A 24685-nucleotide genomic window follows, 5' to 3' on the forward strand; every position below is an offset into this window, starting at 1 on the left:
ATTTTTTAGGTAGACCGAGCCTCCGCTATGCAGAAATGGGCATACGCAATACATCAATGTGCCTGTTTAATACAGGAGGTTTTCTTAAACTTGTGTTTAAAGTTTAAACAAAAGCTTTATTAAAATTTTTTCTTGACATCGTGGCAGGAGAGGTTTCTCAAAGATGAGAAGTATTTATCAATTATTATAAATATTTCCTGAAAGAAAAGTATTTAGAGAAAACGATTTGAATTAAATTGCAATTTGACTTTTATAATCTATTCTTTAATTAATACCTTTCTTCTGTAGTTCAAATCAAATCTAGAAAATTTATATAATTTATTTAAATCTTAACATTTTTCAAAAAACAGTATTGTTTAAGTCATGGATTACATCAAAACAAACTAAATTTACTTGAGAAATATTTCTCCAAATATCTTCATATTCTAGGAGGAAATCTAATCCGTTCTCTTCCTATTCCAAGAGGGAATCTAATCTGTTTTTTTCTATTCCAGGAAAGAATCTAATCCGTTCTCTTTCTATTCCAGGAGGGAATCTAATCCGTACTCTTCCTATTCCAAGAGGGAATCTAATCTGTTTTTTCTATTCCAGGAAAGAATCTAATCCGTTCTCTTTCTATTCCAGGAGGGAATCTAATCCGTTCTCTTTCTATTCCAGGAGGGAATCTAATCCGTTCTCTTTCTATTCCAGGAGGGAATCTAATCCGTTATCTTTCTATTCCAGGAGGGAATCTAATCCGTTATCTTTCTATTCCAGGAGGGAATCTTATCCGTTCTCTTTCTATTCCAGGAGGGAATCCGTTCTCTTTCTATTCCAGGAGAGAATCTAATCCGTTATCTTTCTATTCCAGGAGAGAATCTAATCCGTTATCTTTCTATTCCAGGAGAGAATCTAATCCGTTATCTTTCTATTTCAGGAGAATCTTATTCGTTATCTTTCTATTCCAGGAGGGAATCTTATCCGTTCTCTTTCTATTCCAAGAAAGAACATAATCCGTTATCTTTCTATTCTAGGAGGGAATCTAATCCGTTATCTTTCTATTCTAAGAAAGAACATAATCCGTTATCTTTCTATTCCAGGAGGGAACCTAATCCGTTATCTTTCTATTCCAGGAGGGAATCTTATCCGTTCTCTTTCTATCCTAGGAGGGAATCTGATCCGTTATCTTTCTATTCCAGGAGGGAATCTAATCCGTTCTCTTTCTATTCTAAGAGGGAATCCAATCCATTCTCTTTCTAGGAATATAATTAAGGGTAAATCTTCCAAACCATCTAAAGATGTGGGTCCAGCTTCTCTTCTTTCTTTTCAAGCCTCTTCTAGTCTCACTCTCGGAGGGAAACTAAACTGTTGGTTTTGTCTTATTTTATCGTAACATAATTTTATTTTCTGTACAGTGTACGCTTATCATACAAAATAAAATTTATAGCAATGTTTAAGAATACAATTAAATATTTAAAGGCTAGCATAGACTAATAGAGGATATTTTATCTGTGTGAATATCTCCGAGATAACATAAAACTGATTTAATCTGACATATTCTTGTTTACAGATTCTGCTTGCAATCTTACTAATTCACTCTGCACCTTTCGCTCCCTGAAAAAAAAATTTTTATAAAAAAACTAGCTGAAGTGTCCGGCGTTGCCAGAGGAATTTTTAAAATCAAACTTTTTAAGAAATTCATTTTTTTGGAGAAAAAATTTTTAATTTAAGGGTTCCCTAAATAATTGTCAGCCCATTCGGTTCAGCCGTCTGGCCGACTATAGCAAACATAAATAAAAAATACAAGAGTTTTTTTTCATACATAGGATGTCTCAAAAAAACGGGGAATAAGGGTCTACAAAATAGCTTGTAATCGTATTTTTAAGATTGAAACCATTTTAAAATCTACGTACAATTTTATAGGCTCCCTAAATAACAATTTTATAGGCTTTCTAAATAAAAATTTTATAGGCTCCTCAAGTCTCCAACTTTATTTTTACCAAATTTACTCATTTCAGTTGGAAACTTTAGGGAGTCTTTAAAATTAGCATTTTTAAATCTACAAGCCTAAAATTGGGCTCATTGAATCGGAAATTTTTAGTAGATTATAAAAATGGTCTCAATCTTGAAAATCTGATTACAAACGAGTCTGTAGACCCTTATTCCCCAATTTTTAGAAACCCTGTAGATATATTAAAAACTTATCCATACAGAAATAGGATTATTTCACAACGACTAAAATCTTGTGGTAGAAAGATTATCTCTTTTTTATTTATCTAAAAATTCATTATCTGTGAACAATTTACCAAAGACAAACTAGAAAAAAACTGGACAGAAAAGAGGGGGCCAGCATTATTATGTTACTCTTTTTAATTAGAGAATTACTAAAATTAGTTGAACAATACTTTAAGAAAGCCTAATTTAAAGAATAGTCTGAAAACAACATTTTTACGAGTTCTCAACTATTTTCTGGTATGTCCTGCTTAAAGGGAGTGTTCGCCAAAAATGAATGGAGGTACAAGCTTAATGCAATAAAAAAAGCACTTTTGATCACTACTAATCTTCCTTCTATCTGTTGCGTCTATAAGGAGAAAATTGTTAAAAACGACTTAACCGAAGAACGTAGCGTCCATTCAAATTCAACATTAAACTCGGATCGTAAAGAAATCAATTTAATTCCAAACAAATCATTCAGATGTTACAAACAAAAGTCATCGATTATTGTTCGACGCATTCGTAAATATTTGATATTTCTCCTTATAGACGCAACAGATAGAAGTAAGATACCCCATTTCATTTTTCGCGAACACTCCCTTTAAACGTGATCAAAATACCATTATTATACATAAAATATTCTTTGTATTATCATGTTAAGAGGGACACACTGTAGTCATGATAAAAAAGAGCGTAGCATTTCAGATTCACAAAAGTTTCCTTGAAACCTTAATCTAACCACTATTTTGGAAGATAAACGTCATTTTATTGTCTTAAAATGTAATGTGCAAATCTGCAAATGTGCAAAATGTGATGTACAAATTGTAATGTGAAAATCTGCAAATGTGCAAAATGTAATGTGCAAATCTAGAAATGTGCAAAATGTAATGTGCAAATGTGCAAATGTGCAAAATGTAATGTGAAAATCTGCAAATGTGCAAAATGTAATGTATAATGATGAAGAATATTTTCTAAGGTCGATCTATCCATTTTATATGGTAGTGTACTATACTTTTTATAAGTAATGTACTAATTATTTCAAATCTAGAAATGTGCAAAATGTAATGTGCAAATCACTTATGCAGAGAAACCAAAAATATGAGTTTGAATAAAAAAGTCTCTCATTAATATTTAATCACTGGCAAAGACTTTATTGATACCGATGTAAATCCGACATGCCGACCTATCAAATGAATGGTCACTTAAAATCCCGTGTACACTGCCTGTAAGACTACTTGATGAATAATTAGGCATTGAGTATTGAGAAGGAAAACTTTTTCTTAATATAAAAAGCGAGTGTTTAACCCTGGCTGGGGCCTCTTTAGAATTTAACATGCACCCTCTAGTTTTATTTTGCCCTAGCACTCATTTTTGACACTATCATTGTGAAATTTTTCGACTTTTAAGACAAGGTAATTTATAGGATTGTTTGTAAAAAAATTACAGGGCGGTAAGAAGTCCGCTCCGTGTTATACATGTGTCACATCTTGATATTTGACTAAAACAAGAACAACATTTTTTCGACCCTTTTTGTCATTTTTATTTACCTGTGTTCACGAAGTTTCTCAATAAACTCCGATAATTCCTTTTTAGTTTCCATATTCTCCTTGCTGTATATTTTGCCTTGTATATCCTTGAAATTATCCTCAAACCAATCAACCTAAACATTCACATTGTATTCAAAATATGTTTATTTAGTTTAATAAGTGTATATTTTTTAATAATTACACTCCCCCCGGGGCCGCGGAGAAATGATTTTTGATGTTCTGGCGGGAAAAATGGAAAAGAGATCTTGGATATTTTTTCTTAAAACATGCATTTATTATTCCCTAAAAATCCATAATTTTCCTTAGTCAACGAATAAAACCGACTAAAAAAATTCGCTGCTGCGTACAACTTTTGAAACAAAGATTTTCAAAGAGAGAGAGAAAACAATGATTTTTTAGAACGCCCTGAAGTTGTTTAACTATAAAAAATCAAATCAAATTCTATAAAATGGTATTTTTAAATTACGGATTCCACATAAAAGTAAATTAAAGGTTTCTTGCTACAGAAAAAAATGGTAAAAATTATTCGAATTAAAACAATTAGATATGTTTCACATTGATCAGATATACTTGTTTAAATGGCATGCCCCATTTTAACTTGCAAACAGTGGTAGGCGATTATATCAATTCAATGACTTTTTATTTGAGTTTTACAAGCAAACAAAGAGAAACGTTTGAAATTGACAGTTTCTCTTGATTTTTATGTTAATGCGTATCCTATCCATGCTGTTCAACAGCTTGATATAAAATTAGATTAAAAAGCACTTATTTGTAATCTACAACGCCATCGTTCAACCAAATCTACTTAGCGTACCACTTATTCTATAACACATGTTATATGTTATCATAAAACCCATTATTTAATATTACTGATAGGACACTAAATGTCTTATAATGAATATGTGTTTTGTTCACAATAACCCAAAGGAGTTTTACGTCAACAGACTCTCTCTCTGAAGAATGAAAAGACGACATCTAGTGCCCTGTTATTTTAATTAATCTATGATAAAACCAATCTATATCAAAGTATCATCTATGTAAAATAAATGCGTCAATATATTTTGAAATGAACTATTACCAAAGTGCACAAATTCTCTCCTTTAAACCTTTCGATTTTTTTTTCAGTCCATTCACTTTTCTTTCGGATAAACCAATGAACTAATATTGTAACCCAATAAGTTCTCTATTCAACATAAAATTAACTCTTCTTTAAATCCCAAAAAAATGCCAATTGTTCTGGGCGGGGAACTTTAGAATGGTGGATATCGAGACCAATGCTTGATCCTCTCTTTTTCTTAATCTTGAGACTACCTGATGATATGCGTAGAAGCTAGCAACTGGGAAGATCATATATAAAGCCATCTTGGCAACTTCCAATTGCCATTTACCCATTTTAGCCTGTAAATATAAACTCTTACGACGTCTGTAAATATATATATTTATTTCATATCTACAACAAAATTAAATTTATTACTATAATTTGTGTTTGTATCGCATTTAGAGTTCTAACCATTCCTAGTTAAAGGAACTAAAGACAAAGTTTCAAGTGACGGATAGACTTGTCTGATTCAATCCAGTACTATTTAACCTCTAAATGACAATGAGGAAGTTATCGTCGTTAATCTATACCAAAAAGTGAAATAAAATAAATTTTCGGAAATAAAACTGTTTATATTTAATCCGGAGTTCAAAAGGTACAGTTCTCAATGGGACAGGTCATTTAAAACTACGTCAACAGTCCCATCAAATTCTAAAAGTTTGTGAAGAAGAATCAAATCAAAGTTGAAACGGTTTCTTGCAAGTTTTTCATCTTCTTTTCAGGGTCCAGGAAGATAAATGCCAAGTTCAGGTCGAAAAGGTTGAATATCATCAAGATCATCATCTTCAGAATCTTCCAGTTCAGAATCATCAGTAGATTCATCATTATGGTCTTCACTGTCCTCGAGTAGTTCTGCTGGAATCTGAAAAACAATCAAGTAAAGATTGTTGGGATCGTGTCAAAATCCATTAAATAAGAATAAAAAGATGTATCACAATTTCTCCCCGGCCCCACATTCTCCCTTTAATAGCATGAGCATAGAACACTCCGTTTAATGAGAGATTTCTTCAAATCACGTCACTTCACGTCACTTCACGTCACTTCACGTCACTTCACGTCACTTCACGTCACGTCACGTCACTTCACGTCACTTCACGTCACTTCACGTCACTTCACGTCACTTCACGTCACATCACATCACATCACATCACATCACATCACATCACATCACATCACATCACATCACATCAAATCATATCACATCACATCACATCAAATATCTTAATATAATTTCTATCTCTTTCTATAGTTTCTTGATAGTGAGCAAGAGTCACTGAAAAACTGAGTAAGATAAAAATAAGATCTACAATTGGTTGCAAAATAGATTCGGGGAGTTACTTTTAATTTTTAGTTAACACTTCGATCCTTTAAGACCATTAATTTAAATTAAAACGTGGAATACAGTTTCTTACCACTGGGGTGGGTAGTGGCTCCTCTGTCTGTGATGTAGCGTCAACTTTACGCAGAGTTTCATGACACATAGGGCAGCTATCCTGAAGTTAAAATCTATATAATAAAGCTCTTCGCATTTGTATGTATTTTAGCTATAGCTGGCCGAATGGCTGTACCGAATGGGCAGACATTTTTTAAGCGAACCGGTTTTTTTCTCCTCAAAAATCTATTTTCCCCCTAAAAATTTTTTTACTCCCGAAATTCAATTTTAAAAAATTCTACGAGCAACGCCGGGCACTTCAGCTAGTTATCATTAAATCTGTTAAGAGGTCAGCAAATATAAATATTTTTTTTGAGGAGAAATACACTTCGGATTAAATGGTTCCAAAGTCATGCTTTTAGTGAAGGAGGAACCCCCATTTTAACTGCTCGTTGTTGTTTATTATTCCTTTCCTCGTCAAATAAACCGTGCAAATTTAAATCTTTCTCCAAATATTCATGTCAGTCTTAGAAATTATGTAGATCAAATCCGAATGGATAAAGGGATAGGTTTAGTTTACAACTTTAGTCAATTCTATTCAATTCATGAAATAATGATGTGATTGCTTAACAGTCCGGCTGTGTTCAATAATATCAAGAATTATTTACGGTGTTTGGTATTTTCCCAAAACATTTTCCAAAAGGCGAGTTAACAAGTGACAACGTTCCAAAGATTATGCTTTCTTGGGCGCCGCAAGCTGCAATTGAGCCCCGAGAGCTGTGGCAAGGATGGGCTAAGGGCCGAGCGCTGCGGCTAGTACAGACTTGCGAAGTTTTCGCTTAGGAAATTTCAGTTGAGAAAAAAAACTCGCGAAGTTAGCGCTGGGGAAACAACCTCACACCTTAATTACATTTTTTATGTTAGCAATGTAACCATTTCTTAGGCTGTTGCAATACAATGTCAACATTCAACATATCCGTTTCTCCCTTTCTTTGATTTATCTCTCAAATCAAATCATATAACGGCTTAAAGCTCCTAAATGTGGGTTTAAGTTTCAAGTCTCAAATGATTAAAATAATGAAAAAGATAAAATCAAGCAAACCTGAACATGCAACCACTTGGTTAGACAACTGTAATGAAACATATGTGAACACCGGGTTAACTTGGCTTCTGCCATCTCCTAAAACATAAACAAATCATATCAAAATCGAATTAAATTGACACATATCAAATCTACACAAATCTACACAAATCAACACAAATCAACACAAATCAAATCTACACAAATCTACACAAATCTACACAAATCAAATCAAATCAAATCTACACAAATCTACCATAAATCTTAACAAATCAAATCAAACAGAGGTAAGCAAAAAAAATTAAATTTTAAATGATTTTGAATAGATACTAATGTAAAAAGTAAGCACAAATATTCAATAGTCTGATATTAACCTGATAGCAAATTGCGCAGACGTCTGCTAGTTTCTCAATTTGTTCTTTTGTCGCATCTTGCATATCTGCGATCTTCTCTAAAGCTGTGCGACGCTTCCAGAATGTCGACCATCCCGACCTGTGTGTATCAAAATGTTAAGTTTTACCAAATTGGATTGTTAGAAGAAGTATTTAGGATCCGGATCCGTGGTATCAGCAAGATTTTGGCTTCCTGGATCCAGATCCGCATAAATATGCGGATCCACGGATCTAGATTAAAGTGGCAAAATATCAACCAAAAACTGCAAAAAAAAACTTTTTACTCTCAAACCCAAAACGGAACACTTGAAAAAAGAGATTATAAAAATTTCCTCATTTCTGAATAAATATACGCGAAAAAAATAAGAAACAAATCTGAAAATTCTGCTTGGTAAAAAAATTAAGGGAATCTTAAAAAAAAGACCTGGATCCGGATCAATTTTTCCCCCAAGCGGATCCAGTATCCGGATCCGCATCTAAGGACTTGTTAGAAGGCAAATTAAATCACAACTTTTTTATCCAATATTTCATCAATTAAAAAAAATATTGAAAACAATTATTGTCATGTCAAAAAGAAGAAAATGAACAGAATTCTGAAAACGTTACTTTTAGATCAGAACTTACTTAGCTTCCAGCCAAATATTGTAGTAAGCATGAATAACCATCATAACAGCTCTAAAACAGCCTCCGGCCTCGAACAGCAGAACCCAGCCTCCGTTCAAGAAAACAAATATAGCGAAGAAGAACTGAGCTGTTCCTCCAAATGCTTTGATGTAGAAGATTGTATCATCGAATGATTCCCAGAGAACATCCTGAAAACAAAGAAGACTTAATTGTTAAACATATCAGTTCTGGATCAATCCAATAAAAAATGGATCCGGATCTAGCAAATAAACTTAGTATAAGTTTTGCGAATTTCTTTTTACCTTAAAAACATTTTTCTTTGGGTTTCCCTTTTATTATACAGAACCTTAATTTACAATTGATTTGGAAGATTTCATGATATCTCATTGATTGACACAAAAATGTGTGCTTCGAGATCTAGAAATTTTACAACTTGGACCCGGATCATAAACACTAGTACATTGTGACCGAGTAGATGGTCAGTGTGACCAGTATCTTTACAACAACCTCAGCACAGAATGCAGTAACTAAAATAATTTATATTAGTTGAATAGATTAAGATTTAAGTATCAAATAAAAAATAATCCAAAATATTATCTCTCTAGCTAAGTATTGATAAGAAATGTTGAGAATGTTTAAGGTAGGATTTAATGAAAAGGATAAGTAGTTCAACTACTACTCTCGGCCACACCGAAGACGGGGTGGGATGTTCAACCATGGTACCAATCAAATAATACTTTACAGGGATTGCTTGAGGCATCCTTCGTACGAGTTTCAAGTAATTTTAACTTTCTGGATTTTTAGCCCGATCTTAATCATTTATTTGCTTTTACTATTGCAGTTGGAGTGTTTTCGAGTTGACCGATTGACATATACAGCGGAAAAATTTGATTTTGAATAAAAAAAAATCTATGCTTTAACAGTTACTAGCTTAAAATACAATTGGTGGGTACCTCCCTACTACTACTTTTGCTACTCATTAAATCCAACGGCGCTCAGAGCTCCTCGAACAACAATTAATTTGTATAAAAAAATGTTAATACCTGCCATAAGCCAAGTTCCTAGTTGAAACTTGGACCAGAGGATAAGGGTTAATCCAAGCGGGAACAAAATTAGGAACAGACATACACTTAAGGCCTAGAAAAAAAGAACAAATAAAGAGAAAATTTACATGAAAAATCTTTTAACTTAGATAATTTATTTAAAATATAAAAGTTATGGATTAAAAGAATCAGACAGAGAAACATTTTCTCAACAAAACCTTGGTTTTAGAAGCACATTGACCAAAATACTTAAAATGACTTAACTCACCCGCAAATGCTTTTTCTTGTTTAGGCTTACAGCAGTCCCGGTTCTGAAAAAAAATATTAAAAAATTGCCTACATTTAGTTGAATAAGTTTTGCATTAATTATTAAAATGAAAAAAAGAAAATTTGTTTATTAGTTGCGAGACCAATTCCCCACCCCCTTCTAAGAATATATATTTTCCCCAAATTCACAACTTTAAAAACAGGTATATTTTACAGGTTTCTGAAGCCCGCACAAACTTCCTTTTTTTCCCCCCAAACCCAATGAGACCTAATATATTTCCGTCGCAAAATATGCATGCCTAGAAAAGTTGTGACTCATATTTTCAGAATCCTATATTTTCCCTAAATTCACAACAGATTTATTTTACAGGTTTCTGAAGCCCGCGCAAACTTCGAAGAAGTTTGCTGTGGCGGGGGGATGCAGGAAAGCCACATTGCAATGATGTCTTTTGGATTTCAGTAGTATAATTGAGCATTTTAATGCCCTGGAAAGGTGAAGTTCAAGGTCTCCCCTAGTTATTTTTAAGCATTTCTGATACTGTTATTTTTTTAAAATTTTGTGTGGCTTTTTCCCTTATTTGGTGCCCTGGAAAGGTGAAGTTCAAGGTCTCCCCTAGTTATTTTTAAGCATTTCTGATACTGTTATTTTTTTAAAATTTTGTGTGGCTTTTTCCCTTCCCTCTTTCCCCTTCCTTCTTGACCCTTCTCCCTTCCCTTATGCCCCCTCTTTCCTATTTACTCTTCCCTTTTCCCTTCTCTCTTCCCTTTCCTTCTTTTTATCCTTTTTCCCTTTTTCCTTTTTTCTTCATTTTCCCCCCAAACCCTATGAAAGCTTATATCCCCCCCCCCGAGGGGAGGGTTAACAGAAAAATATACACCCCTAAGAAAAAAATGTTAATTTAAATAACGTGTTCACTCACTGTAAGCTTATCTGTTTTAAATTACCTAGTAGCCAAATTACTGATGTAAGGATGAACCATAGAATGAATATAATGAAGGATTGCTGTCAACAGGAGACAACAATTCTAAAATAAACAAAATAAATCTCAATAATTCTAAAATATACAATATTATTCTTAATTATTCTAAAATATACAAATTTAATCTTAATTATTCTAAAATATACAAAATACATTGTTAACAATATATACAGGTAGCAATACAATACAAATCATACAAAAAACGCGTCTTCATTAGCTATTACATAACGAACAATACTTTGATATTGTGATTTTAGGAAGTGCAACTTAACTTAATAATTTGAGCTTTTAAATTGCTGAGACCAGATTTATTGAATTGGAGAATTGAATCACAGGTTCAAAGTTGAAAATTCACGAGGATTTAAATAGTTGGTTCAGGATTTGAAACGACTATAGGTAGTTCAGCGACCTCTCCAATTCATTCAATTCGGTCCATATTTGATAAATACAACGATTGTTCTGTTTTGTTTACCTTCCCTATCTGAATGAATCTCATGTCTGGTTCTAGATCTACTAAACCGGTTTGTAAAGCGAGGATAAAGAAAAGAATGGAGGATATACTTCCAATAGATTGATCATCTACATCATCTGTGTCAAGGAACAACTAAACAAACATCATCTGTGTCAAGGAACAACTAAACAAACATCATCTGTGTCAAGGAACAACTAAACAAACATCATCTGTGTCAAGGAACAACTAAACAAACATCATCTGTGTCAAGGAACAACTAAACAAACATCATCTGTGTCAAGGAACAACTAAACAAACATCATCTGTGTCAAGGAACAACTAAACAAACATCATNAGGTGAAAAAAGTTGGACATAGAAAAGCTAGGTTATTTTCTTTTCATTTGCTATACTGTTCCCCCTAAAAGTCATTCAGCAAAGAAAACCCTAAAAATTAATCTTTCCTCTTCAAGCAAACATAACTAACTTCTGGAAGACAAATTATATTTCAAGAAAAGATAAACCTTTGTGTGGAATGGGGGCTCAATTTCATTTTAACGATGGAAACTTTTGATTATCTGATTTCTGAAGAGATTATAAATTCCGACCTCTGTTAGTAAATAATCATTTTTTCTATTTGAAAACTAAAAAATTAAAACCATGACTGATTTATTATAACGTACCTTAAAAATGCTACCGATAAAATTTGAAAGAACCGAGATAAGACTTGTGAAGCTGAGCAGCGCAATATAGGTTTCACAACCCCGGACTAAGACCAGCTCCAGGTCGGAGTTCAACCCAACCAAGGAGATGGTGAGAGAATCCCAGGATTGGTAGACAACTAACATTATCCGGAGAACACCATAACTCCTGGACATGTCACAGATTAATAACATCGAGGATGAATTACAGGAGTTTTAGTAAAGTTACAAGTTACAGTTAACATATCTGGACAAGTGTTCCCTGTACAAAATCACTTCAAGGGACTGTACATAATCATCTTCGCCCCCCCCCCTTCAAGGGACTGTGATGTGACCCTTCATGCAAAGATGGCACTGCCCAATTCCCATCGGTAACCGTGTAACCTTTATCTGATCAATAATGTGGAAGATATTGTCGTTTTTCTAGATTGAGAAGTGTTTAAATCTGATAATTCCTATATGGTTTTCTGCAGTAGAAATGGCCATGTCATTTTTGTTAAGAAACCTGCACATGATAGTCAGGACAATATCATGATGTCAATTATTCCAACTTGATGTAGTCGTATTTCAAACTAATTTTTAAAAATATAATTTCTTGGGTATTTGCTCATAGAACCTACACAAATATGACATTATATTAATCTTATGAGGTGCGGCCTTCGTTAAAGAATGCATCAAGATTATTTCATCGAGTTTAAGAATTCCATAATCAAATTGTTTTCCTCATAAGATAAGATTATCATATTCTAATTATATATATTGATATCTAATTCATAATTGATCAGAAAAGACTTGTGTGTACTGTTGTAAATCGGGCATTGTCATCCTTGAATGAAAGGTCATTTGATATTACGTATACACTCCCTTTAAGCGACAATAACAATTAGGAGGTGTAATTTTGTATAAAAATAAATACGCCGATAAAAAAGAGAATTTACATACTTGAGAAGAGTTGGAACCTTTAACCGGGTCCACTGCATCTCCAAGTAGAGATGTAAACCCTGGTTCTGTATCTTCTCCATCTCCAGGTTGGCGCTCCTGTCTATAGATCTACAACCCTGGATACAGATTTGACTGAACCAGCAGGCAACCAGGAGACAGGTGGGTGTAGCTGATATGTACCATAAAGAATCCTTGTACCTACACATAATTACGTTGGTCATAAGAATCTTTTATGACTTGTATACAGTTAACTATACAGGATATAACAAAGACTTATGCCCGGAAGTAATAAAAAGTAAGAAGTTAAATTTTTTTTTACTCAAATACGACTCCTTGTTAGAAATAAGAACCGTTTTTACTGCACTTAAGTTCTAATTAAGTTCTAACCGGCGCGGCGGTGCTTAAAATCAATTTTGGACGCTCACTGGAAAAATGGATCCGGATCCAAATCCGGATCCGGATCATGAAGATTTATTTCAGAATTATTGATTTTTTAACAGAAGAAGAATTTTTGAATTATTTTTTTTTCTTTTTTTTTCACTCAACAACTTGAAACCCCGTTCAGAGATAAGGACATTTCTCTTTTTTCAGCAGTTTAGATCGAGTTTAGAAAGCAAAATATTTTTTATTGCAGTTTTGGTTGGGATTTTGCCCTTGAATCCGGATCCCCCTTTTATCCGCATGTTTCTGCGGATCCGGATCCAGGAAGCCCGGAACCTAAGCACTGGTTCTAACAATGTAAATTTTAAGTTAATAAAGTTTCACTAATCACCTTCCTCTCCCTGGAATATACCTTGGAGGCACTGAGTCGCATCCGTTGACTAGGCCTAGGAGGAGGGTGGAGGGAGCCAGGAACCTTCTCAGGGTTGTTGTCCAGGGTTTAGGTTCAGTACTGCTAGGAACCATGATATCAAGAATCTCGCCCAGACTCGACTAAATATAACAAAAATTAGCTGGAACGTTTTTTTCTTCAAAATGGTGGTCTAAATTCCGTTATATTTAATTTAATTAAATCCGTTGCTATACGTGATGAGATCGGAAACACTCGCTATCTACAAGAAACCAGATCAAACCAACGTATGTAGATGAGGTACATTAAGAAAATCCCAAAATTGTAATATGTAATGACCGAGAAGAATCGCGTTTAGGTCAATTGTTGCCGGGAAAGCGTGAGCTCCAAAAGAAAATCCAAAGATTGGTTCCAAACACGAAGACGTGAATTGGCCGAGTTTACACGTGACTGAAATTTTAAAATGGCTGCTTTACCCAGGATGACATCCTGAAACTAACCTGGATAATAATATTTACAACAAATCTGAAGACTCCGGAAAACTTGAGATCCTTGGAAAAATAGTAAACCACCACCTCCTACAAATATCGTATTAAAACCCCGGTATTATGTTTATTATGTTATGTAATTTCCCATCCCATTAAATTCCAAGTGTCCATGTCTGTGGGAACACTCCGTGTCAATGTTAGCGCCGAAGTCATTACTTCTTATGTCAGTGTTCAATGTTAATGTCAAATCTAGTCTGTCTACTTATAAACGTGTCCATGACAGAATCCCGAGTTTTACCTATATCTGGGGGTTCATGTAAAACCACTCCAAGTAACAAACTGTCCAGTAATAATAATATAGGTATCCGGACACCAACATCAACCTTAATAATAATAATCGAAATAATGTTTTTGATCATCGTAGTTTGGGGGCTCAGATATCCCCCCCCTTCTTATACATTTAACTTCCGTTTAATTCCCAAATTTTAAAGGATTAAACTATTTGGAGTTTTGATATCTATTTCATTGGTAAGAAAAAGTAGCATGAGAATGAATTGAATAGCAGACAATTTCCACGAAAAAAAGAAACAATAAAGGAAGAGTACCTTAGGTAGAATTAAGCAAAAAAAGGATTCCATTTCAGAAAAAGGGATGGACAAGTTCATGCTAATGCACAAAAAAACACCACGTCTGTTCCATTTTAATGCTTACCATTTCCTTCTTAAAGAAGTATGAAACATCTTCGTCATCATCCATTTTAACCCGCCCCCCCAAAGCCCTCTGAAATAAAATTATAGTTAGTGGGCGCAAAATCATTTTTGGATCTTTAGGATAATGTTTCACAAGACAATAAAATCACAATTAAAAAGCTTTGCGTTACAGTACAATAAGTGTTTTGTAATGTTTTCAAGAGGAACATAGAAAATACTGATTCCAACAAACCAATCCTGAAAATAAAACAAAATATTAGAAAGACGAATTATAAATTTGATTTTTAAATTTTTTTCGAACAGGGTGTCGAAGAAAAAAATATGACTGACTGGTTTCAATTTTTTTTCTTTTACACCCTTGAAGACCTAAAAAAGTACGCAGACACCTTTTGACAAAAACAACCTTGATAATACGCAGCAACCACCTTCGATTTTAAGCATCCGCTTTCTCCCCGTCTCCACCCGCCGAATCGTCGGCGGTATCACTCGTCCACAGAGTCAGGTTGTCACGCAATAGTTGCATGATCAGGGTTGAGTCCTTCAAAACAAAATCAACAATTTAATTAAATCAAAGATAATCAAAAAATGCATCGATATATATATAAGTCTAATTCAACGGATTCAAAGTAAAATAAAATTATAATCTATAAATATTATTCTAATCCATAAACTTTTTTGAATAAAACATTAAATTTTACCTTGTAACTCTCCTCATTGAGAGTATCAAGTTGAGCTATAGCATCGTCGAACGCCTAACAAATAATAAGATGAAAAACTATTTTGTTATATTTTTCTGTATGAGCTTTCATTGGGTTTGGGGGAAAAACTTGAGAAAAAAAGAAGGAGTAAGAGGAAACGGAAAAGGGGGAATGGGAAAAAGGAAGGAGGGAATGGGAAAAGGGAAAGAGAAACGGGGAAGAGGAAAGGGAGGAAAAAATGAGAAGGGAAAAGGAGCAAGAGGGAAGGGGGAAGGGAAAAGGGGGAAGGGGGAAGGGAAAAGTAAAAAACCACAAAAAAAAACTTTTACGGACACCAAAACGCACCATTATACTAGTAAAATCCAAAAAAATCTTTTGGATTTGGGGAAAAAAATATGATTCTGAAAAGGGGGGAGGGGGGCATAGATACGAGTCTCACAACTAATATACACCCCTAAAAAACGTTGAACGAATAATTAAAAGTGTACATTAATTGGCCCCTCCCCTCTTTTTATTATTAGTCTCCTGGAAAATCATATTTAAAAATTCAATTAGTTCCATTGAAGATAACTATGAAAATTATTCACTTTCAAGCTTAAAATCCTCTATTTACATCAATTAATCTCACAAAAAACATACAGAATATTTCACTTTAAAAGGAGGGGATATTTTTCAAGAGTATAAATATCCCTGCTTAGTGTTTACCTGCTTAGCTAGCTGACACGCCTTATCAGGACTATTAAGGATTTCGTAGTAGAAAACTGAGAAGTTGAGCGCGAGCCCCAACCTGATGGGGTGGGTGGGCTGCATCTCACTCTTGCAGATATCAAATGCATCCTGAATTAAATAGAAACTATTGTAGAGATTATCTCCCAAGCTCAGCTCACTTTACGTCAAAGGTTCCCGATTGTTCTCCAAAACATTTGAAAATAGATACGAAACAGAAACATTATCTGATTAACTAACTATCTACGTATCCAGTATTTTTGTAAGAAAACGTCCTGATAAGGATTCATCTACCATTTCTTTTTATTTTTTCATCCATTCTGTTATCTTCTCATCCCTCCATCTTACCATCGTATTATCGTATTATCAACCCTTCATCTCCATTCCCTTGTGAACCGAACCAATCGCATTAAACCCCGTTTATATTCCCATCCTTTCCCATCCCCATCCCCATCCCATCCCAGTTACCTGGTAAGCTTTCTGTGAGTTATCTACAACTGTAGATTTAGCGTCCCCGGCAGCTACCTCAGCCAGATACCTACACAAAATAAAAAGGTTTAAAATGACCAGCGATGGAATTTAAAGAATTTGAGCCGCGGTTTATATTTGCCAAAACCCGGTTTAAATTAATCGCCGGCTTGAATCTTGAAACATTTGATACAATTTTAAGTGGAACCAACCATATTTAAGCCGCGGCTTAGATTTAAACCGCCGCTCAAATTCTTTAAATTCGGCCACTGGAGATGGGTTAAGAACTATTATTAATAATTTATTATTTTTAATATTGACAATTATTAACATGTGACGCATGTTTTTACATCAATTTTTCAAGGGCTTTTCAAATATATAAATTTTAGCCCTGTAGCTTAATTACTTTTGTTAATGCATTATACAATCCGATGTTTACAAAAAAATATTAAGCGTGTGAGAAAACCAAACCACCATCAAATGTAAGATTTATATAAGAAAGCTTGGGACACCATTGTATTTCGTAAAATATTCTCATGTGCTTTTTGAAACAGATGCTTTAAGCTTTTATAAAGCTTTCACATAATTAAACTCTTCAAATCCCTTTATCTGGTAGGAATCACATTTTGAAAAATGTTGGATTTTAATGTATTCTGTCAAGTAACTTTATCTGGTCACAACATTTTAGCATTCATCACATTTTATATATAAATCATGCTAATTGTGTTTATATATTCAGCTTCACAGCTTAATGATCAAGAAATAAACTCTAAAACTTAAGACTTGATTTCTGTGTATAAACAATACATTGGTTGAAAATAGTTGTTCACTACTAATGTTCCGACGCTAAAAATTAAATTGAGAAGAAGCTAAAAGGTAAGTGCAAAATCCTAATATACAGTGGAATATTCAGTTCTGAACTTTAAACATTTGCATTTTAGGAGAAGCATTTTTTAATGCACATGGTACGGGGCATGACGGTTTATTCAAATAAATCTGAAAAATCCTTGAAAAATGGATAAAAACAAGCACATTTTATTTTTACTCCATTTTTAGCGGTTTAATTTTTTTTAACGAGAAGGCTTCGAGAAAGTGGACTTTTAACATGCATGGCAACTAAGTACCGTCAACAAAAGGCCTTTATCCAGGGGGTAAGGGAACGTGGAACGCTCAACAAAGATTGAGAACTCAAGGGTTAAAAACGGATGAAAAGCCGACCTGAAATAATCCCCCTTCATCTTGAGGTAGAAAACCTTGGACTCGGCACTGCTCGCGTTAGCGATCAGATACTTGTCCAGGAGAGCCAGCACATCATTACAGATCTCACGCAGCTCAGTCTCTACCTTCTCACGGTACTGACGAGCCATAGCCTACAGTATCATTATTATTAGGGTTATCATTATTATGATTAAAATCTTTTTCAAGAATATCATCATTCATTATCATCATTATCAACATTATCATCATTATCATCATTATCATCATTATCATCATTATCATCATTATCATCATTATCATCATTATCATCATTATCATCATTATCATCATTATCATCATTACCATCATTATCATCATTATCATCATCAGGGGAAAAGGGAGGGGGATAGGGGGGCAATTTGAGACACCAAATTTCTACCTGAAGCAATGCTCCGATCAACCTAAAATTTTTCTCAAAATGATCATATTGGTCAACAACCATAGAACCTATGCACCTCAAAAAAAAACTTTTTGAGGATTTCCCGAGGAATTATTTACCTGTTTGCTCTCACTGCCCTCAGTTTTCTGTTCTATGCTGGAGATAACCCTCCAGGAGGATCTCCTGGCTCCGACCACGTTCTTGTAGGCAACACTCAGCAAATTCCTCTCCTCGTTACTCAGCTCGACACCAGTTTCAGTTACCGATTTCATACTGGCTGCCATGTCGTCGTATCTATACAAATACAAATTAATCAAGAATTTCTCTGCATCATTTGCAATTTTTTTGATAGGCTTCTATCGGATCTAACATAAGGAGATTAAGAAAACGAAAGCGTCGACTGTTGAGTTTAATCATTTGAAAATTTCTCTCACCAAGAATGAATGAGATATCCATATCTCAACTTTGAATTTGATTATTTTCAATTGTGGTTTCTCTTGCACATTTTCTATAAGGGGGTCCGTTTCTCAAGCTTTTTATAACATATAAAAATGAGATGATTTAACTAACCTCTCAGCCTGCTCGGCGAGCTTAGCCTTCTGCACTAATTCTTCCTTGTCAGACATTTTAGATATACGTTGAGGGGGTTTATTCTGTAAATATATAAATATATAAATATATATTAATTTAATTAGTTTGAAACTTGACTAGAGGATGGAACAGGTTCAATATTCTCCGGGGTTAGAGGGTTAGCAGCTCCAGGTTCAATTTGAGGTATGTAGTTCTCCTCGAGTAGGTGGCTGAACTCTGTGCCCTCAAGGAGCTTGGTGTCCATGTATTCTGCTCCAACTATTCGTAGATTAGGGAAAACGTCCAGTAGTAGGAGGCAGATCAGGGTTAAATCCTCAACATGGTCCATATCCTACAATTAATACGAGATGATCCATATCCTACAAATAATACGACATGATCCAGATCCTACAATAAATACAGATCCATATCAACAATAACTTCAGTCCAGATCATACAATTAATACGATATGATCCAGATCATACAATTAATACAATATGATCCATATCCTAAACTAATATAATATGATCCAGATCCTGCAATTAATATAATATGAAACAGATCCTACATTTAAAACAATATGATCCATATCCTAAAATTAATACAATATAATCCATATCCTAAAATTAGCACATGATCAAGAAGTTAGAAACGGTGTTTTACAAGAACTAATAATTATTTCTAGAAACTAAACCCTATCCCTAGTTCCCTTGGAACTGAAACACATTATTTACTGAAAAAGTTACATTTCAGCTCCCACTGGGAAAGCGAACAGACTTTAGTGAAAAGTGCTTTTATTGTTCATCTTATACTTTTCCCGGGGGAAGCGTACAGTCCCTTTTCTGTAAACGCTTGATATTAAAAAGTGAAAAGTCCTGTAAACTGAACAAGATTATTTACTTTAAATTGTTCCATGGATCTATCCGAAGCATAAATGAGTTTCCAATACCATGTTTACATACATTGCAATCTATCTATGTAAGCAACACACAACTATGCAGGTGTACTAAAGTAATACTTCAAATCAGCGAGTAAAAATAGTAATTTCTTTTTCACTCAAAGTATATTTCTGGTTTTGAAGTCTATCCCAATTGTCATGTTTTATGATTTGGGAAGGAAAAATGAGAAATTGAACATAAATAAAACCCTAAAAAATCTGAACAAACATAACTTCATTAGATTTTTTTTCAGAAGAGAAGAGAGGGGAATGACTTTTAGGGAAAAAATGCACCCCTACCGTTTCCTTTTAGATGCGTTTTTAAGACAATGGTCTAAACGTTTTTTAATTCAAAAACTGACCTTGAGAACGAGAGTTTTGAGGTTTCTAAACCTCCAGAGAACCTCAAGACCATTCCAGTCTAGCTTCCTGCAACCTAAATACAAGGATATTACTGCCCATTTGTTTTTGTTCATTTAAGTCTAGAAATAAACGCTAATAAACGGATTTATTATTATTATTTATTATTTTATTATTTGCTTAAATATGTTTTTCGTCTATTATTTGTTTGACTAAGAACGAATTTTTTTAAAACAACAAGGTTTCTGTAAAAAAACAAAAAGATTTGGACTCCAAATACATTTTTTTGGACCATGAACGAATTTTTATTAATTAAAAAGGTTTGTCAAAAAAACAAAAAGATTTGGACTCCAAATATATATATTTTTTTTACTAAGAACGAATTTTTATTAATTAAAAAGGTTTCTGTCAATTAACGTTTAAGTCAAGATGACAAGAAAAAGAAGTGAAAATGAAAATTTTAAAAATTGTTCCAGCATGATTGCGTCCTTATTTATCCAAAGCTGGGTTTTCTTGAAGAAATTTAGGCTCACTATAAATATCATGCAATATTATTCAGGTGTAAGCGTGGAGCACATACAAAACGTATCGTCACAAAACTTTTTAAATGTTTAAACAGCCTTGACTTTATAAGTGTCGTGCAACGCCTCAGTCTTTGATTTCACCTGACCCACTCACTCATACTTTTTTGTAGCCATAGGCATATACATTTTAAGAGGGCAAAAACTTAAATTTAAAGGGAGTAGTTTGCACACTACTGCTCGATTTTTTCGTTAAAGCGTGCACGGACATCTTGGTTTGCAGGGCTTACCTGATAAATTAATATATTCTATAGTATCTGCAAATTCTCCTGTTATTCTATCCAGGCACCACACATCAATATGTTCACAGTAGCTTATATCTAAATTATTTGGAATTATTGTAACGATAAATTCAAGGACAAATAACAGCGATAGCGGTTGGATAAGCGGTTGAGACTTTTTGCACTTAAGAAAAAAAATGAAAAATGAGATTTTTGATAAATTTGAGATCTTCAACTGATGAAACTATTTTGCTTTCAACCGCTCTATTCCAGATTTTTGTAAAGCTATTTTGCATTTACTTTTTTATCTTCCACCGTGAAAATTACTCATTTTTTGTGAAACAAATATATACACTTTAAACCCTGCGGTTGAGGGCAAAATATTTACCTAAAGAATACAATTTCAGAGGATCAATTTTTAATTATAGGAAGAAAAAAGTCGTTCAAGCGCTACTGCCGGTTTTTTTCTCCTAAGTATTTATATCATTGGAATTATTGTGCACAAAGATAAATCAGGGGCGTAATTCTACATTAATTGTTTTTGCATAAAATACATTGATAAAATTATCTTCAGCATAAGTCCCTCGGACAAGTAGAAAAAGAAAGATTTTTTTTGTATTTTTGATTTTCAATAAGTTATGAAAATTTACCTAAATATTTCAAATGATGAAGATTTCTCAAGTTCTGAAGTCCTTCATAAACCAACCTGGACAAATCATAATAAAAGCTATTTTGCATTTACTTTTTTATCTTCCACCGTGAAAATTACTCATTTTTTGTGAAACAAATATATACACTTTAAACTCTGCGGTTGAGGGCAAAATATTTACCTAAAGAATACAATTTCAGAGGATCAATTTTTAATTATAGGAAGAAAAAAGTCGTTCAAGCGCTACTGCCGGTTTTTTTCTCCTAAGTATTTATATCATTGGAATTATTGTGCACAAAGATAAATCAGGGGCGTAATTCGACATTAACCGTTTTTGCTTAAAATACATTGATAAAATTATCTTCAGCATAAGTCCCTCGGACAAGTAGAAAAAGAAAGATTTTTTTTGTATTTTTGATTTTCAATAAGTTATGAAAATTTACCTAAATATTTCAAATGATGAAGATTTCTCAAGTTCTGAAGTCCTTCATAAACCAACCTGGACAAATCATAATAATCAATATAATAATATCAATAATAAACAAATCATAAGCAAAATAAAAATGTTGAACTGGTATAAACTTGAAGAAATCCTGTATGCAATGTGAATGAAACCCAGGAGCTGACAACTTTTGAATTGATTCCACTGATTTATTGTCATATTACTCCCCCCCCTCTGAAAGTGATCGTTTAACCCGATTTGAATAGATTCTTTCAATTCATAAGTTTCCAACCGAGATTGTGAACGATATCTTTAATTAAAAAATCCCTGAACATAAAGAAAATGTTCACAATATGAATCCTGATCCACGATGCAAATCCGGATCAACGATGCGAATCCGAAACCACGATGCGAATCCGAAACCACGATGCATATCCGGATCCACGATTTGAATCCTGATACACGATGCGAATCCTGATCCACGATGTGAATCCTGATCTAAGATGTGAATCCTGATCCACGATGCGAATCCGGAACCATGATGCATATCCGGATCCACGGGAGCACATACAAAACGCTTCGTCACAAAACTTATCACCACAAAACATATCTTTCCAAAACTTATCAAAACAAAACTTTTCATCACAAAACTTATCAATATAAAAAACTTATCAAACTACAAAACTTATCAACATACAAAATTTATCCTACAAAGAGAATCTAGATCTACGATGCTAATCCGGATCTACTCTGCGAATCCGGATCCGCATCAAATGAAACAAATTCTAAGTACGGATAGTAGAATTAAACCAAAGTTTGGCGAGATCATTTACCAATTTCTTACCTAGAGGAGGAGCAGTCTATTGCCTCAATATACCAACCAGGGACATATACAGCAGGTATATCTAATACTCCCATTCCGGTCAACTCAGTCCAATCCTTGTGACCCCTGAAAAGGAAGTAGTAAGTAATATGATCGCGAATAAGTGAATAAGGTGCATGCAGTGCTTTGGATCCGGATCTGTAACATTTTGGCTTCTTGAATCCGGATTCGCAAAAATATGAAAATGGCAAAAAATCTTTCACTCTCAAATGGAATCTGAACAGTTGGAAAAAGAGAGAGTTATCAAAAATGTTCAAATCTCTTTATGGATTATCGATTTCTAGCATAAAAATATGCCAAAGAAAAGAAGTTTTAAAAAATTCTTCTTTATAAAAATTGGTAAAACATAAAGAAATGTTCATGAAGTGGATCCGGATCATGATTCATTTTTTCCAGTGCGCATCCAGGATACGGATCTGCATCAAAATCAAATGAATCCTAAGCCCTAGTTGTATGGCTAAAAAATGTCAAAAATCTTAACCCAATTCGCTTAAAAGAACTGTAAGCCTAATTTCAAGAGACCCTTTAAGCAAAGATGACAATGCTCGATTTACAACGGTACCCTTAAAAGCTTTATCTGATCAAGTCTGAATTAGATTTTAAAACCGATTATTTTCGATTGTGGTTTCTCTACAGAGGCTAATTGCGCATTTCTACTACAGAAAAACATATAGGAAGAAAAGGCCTTTAAAATATGTTCCACATTACTAATTCAAGGGTACCGTTGTGAATCGAGCATTGCTTTTTTTTCTTTATTTGTAGGTAACCCAGCAGGTTAAAACAGATACTTAGCAGATAATGGCGGGGAAGGAGGAGGGGGAGGGCGGTTCTTTTAAATAAATTTGATCAAATTGAGGCCGAATTTAAAGAATTTGAGCCGCGGCTTAAATATGGTTGGTTCCACTTGAAATAGTATTTAATTTTTCAAGATTTAAGCCGGCGCTCAACTAAAACCGGTTTTTGGGGGATTCGAGACACGCTTAATATATCAAATTCGGACATAGGTTTCTAAGTTGACCTACCTACCTAAATCTGACTCTACAATGATTATGACAGAGGAAATGAGCTGCGGCTAGATCTGGACCTAGAGCTAATAATCTCTCTTTAACAAACACCTACAATACCATTTATTAATGGTTTGTATCATAAGGGACTGTAAAGTGGCTGATAACACAATAAAAGAATTTCCAAGCCAAAAAATATTACCAAGTTTTACTCGGATAGATGTTCAAATGGTACTGTTAATCGGGCATAAATTATATCAGTGCTTAGGATCCATTTTGATTTGGATCCGGATCCTGGATCTGCACTGGAAAAAAAAGGATCCGGCTTCGGATCCAGGTTATTTCTTTAAAATTTACTGAATTTTTCAACAAAGTAAAATTTACAAATTTACAAATTTGTCTTATTTTTTCACTTTTTTTAATGCTAAAACTTGATAACCCATTCAGAAATCAGGAAATTTTTATAATCCCTCTTTTATCAATAGTTCAGTTTTCGGTTTTGCGAGTAAATTTTTTTTTGCAGCTTTTGGTTGATATTTTGACCCATGGATCCGGATCCGTAGATCTGCAAAAATCTTCCAAATCTTGCAGATGCCACGGGTCTGGATCCTAAGCACTGCATTAAATAGAGGATTGCTATAAATTACGCTTACCATTCCATTGTAAAATATGACCCAAATATGACTTTATAAAATTGTAAGAAAGCATAAAAATTAAGTCTTTGTACGTTGTATGATATAGACAAGAGATATATATTGATTAGAAAAGCAAAACCAGCAATTCACAGAACTATGCATAAAATTGGATATTGCCGGGGGGGGGGGGGGGTTT

General features: G+C 33.9%; 4 protein-coding genes across 6 annotated transcripts in view; all 4 read right to left on the bottom strand.

The window, feature by feature from the left end:
- Positions 1 to 1347: 1347 nt before the first annotated feature.
- Positions 1348 to 5145, bottom strand: LOC111711818 (protein PET100 homolog, mitochondrial-like). The gene is made up of 3 exons (XM_023486270.1): positions 5052 to 5145; positions 3741 to 3853; positions 1348 to 1593 (listed from the first exon to the last, which is right to left on the bottom strand). The coding sequence occupies exons 1-3, from the start codon at positions 5130 to 5132 to the stop codon at positions 1524 to 1526; spliced, it is 264 nt and encodes an 87-aa protein (XP_023342038.1). The 5' UTR covers positions 5133 to 5145; the 3' UTR covers positions 1348 to 1523.
- Positions 5139 to 14089, bottom strand: LOC111711813 (protein TRC8 homolog). Its single transcript, XM_023486261.1, has 14 exons — positions 13981 to 14089; positions 13484 to 13623; positions 12691 to 12888; positions 11731 to 11917; positions 11071 to 11202; positions 10564 to 10643; positions 9620 to 9662; positions 9352 to 9445; positions 8769 to 8835; positions 8309 to 8521; positions 7667 to 7784; positions 7314 to 7391; positions 6252 to 6332; positions 5139 to 5701 (listed from the first exon to the last, which is right to left on the bottom strand). The coding sequence occupies exons 2-14, from the start codon at positions 13594 to 13596 to the stop codon at positions 5558 to 5560; spliced, it is 1548 nt and encodes a 515-aa protein (XP_023342029.1). The 5' UTR covers positions 13597 to 13623; positions 13981 to 14089; the 3' UTR covers positions 5139 to 5557.
- Positions 14090 to 14747: 658 nt separating this feature from the next.
- On the bottom strand, positions 14748 to 18889 carry LOC111711817 (14-3-3 protein beta/alpha-B-like). 3 transcript variants are annotated; one of them, XM_023486267.1, is made up of 8 exons: positions 18777 to 18889; positions 18326 to 18500; positions 17789 to 17940; positions 16571 to 16640; positions 16082 to 16213; positions 15377 to 15430; positions 15104 to 15216; positions 14748 to 14915 (listed from the first exon to the last, which is right to left on the bottom strand). In XM_023486267.1, the coding sequence occupies exons 1-7, from the start codon at positions 18830 to 18832 to the stop codon at positions 15112 to 15114; spliced, it is 744 nt and encodes a 247-aa protein (XP_023342035.1). In that variant the 5' UTR covers positions 18833 to 18889; the 3' UTR covers positions 14748 to 14915; positions 15104 to 15111. The 3 variants fall into 3 exon arrangements, with proteins under 3 accessions (XP_023342035.1, XP_023342036.1, XP_023342037.1); XM_023486268.1 differs by having other exon boundaries at positions 15082 to 15216; XM_023486269.1 differs by having other exon boundaries at positions 15065 to 15216.
- LOC111711816 (adenosine deaminase-like protein) overlaps positions 18871 to 24685 on the bottom strand; it is a 10763-nt gene continuing 4948 nt past the window's right edge. Inside the window, exons 5-10 of the mRNA XM_023486265.1 lie at positions 23877 to 23965; positions 22812 to 22916; positions 21969 to 22024; positions 20886 to 20975; positions 20077 to 20150; positions 18871 to 19128 (exon numbers count right to left, since the gene is read on the bottom strand). Of these exons, the coding sequence (XP_023342033.1) occupies positions 18898 to 19128; positions 20077 to 20150; positions 20886 to 20975; positions 21969 to 22024; positions 22812 to 22916; positions 23877 to 23965 (645 nt within the window). The 3' untranslated portion in view covers positions 18871 to 18897. The remainder of the gene's footprint in view (positions 19129 to 20076; positions 20151 to 20885; positions 20976 to 21968; positions 22025 to 22811; positions 22917 to 23876; positions 23966 to 24685) is intronic.

The sequence above is a fragment of the Eurytemora carolleeae genome, unplaced genomic scaffold (genome assembly GCF_000591075.1).
Source record: "Eurytemora carolleeae unplaced genomic scaffold, Eaff_2.0 scaffold1201, whole genome shotgun sequence".
Classification (NCBI taxonomy): Eukaryota; Metazoa; Arthropoda; class Copepoda; order Calanoida; family Temoridae; genus Eurytemora; species Eurytemora carolleeae.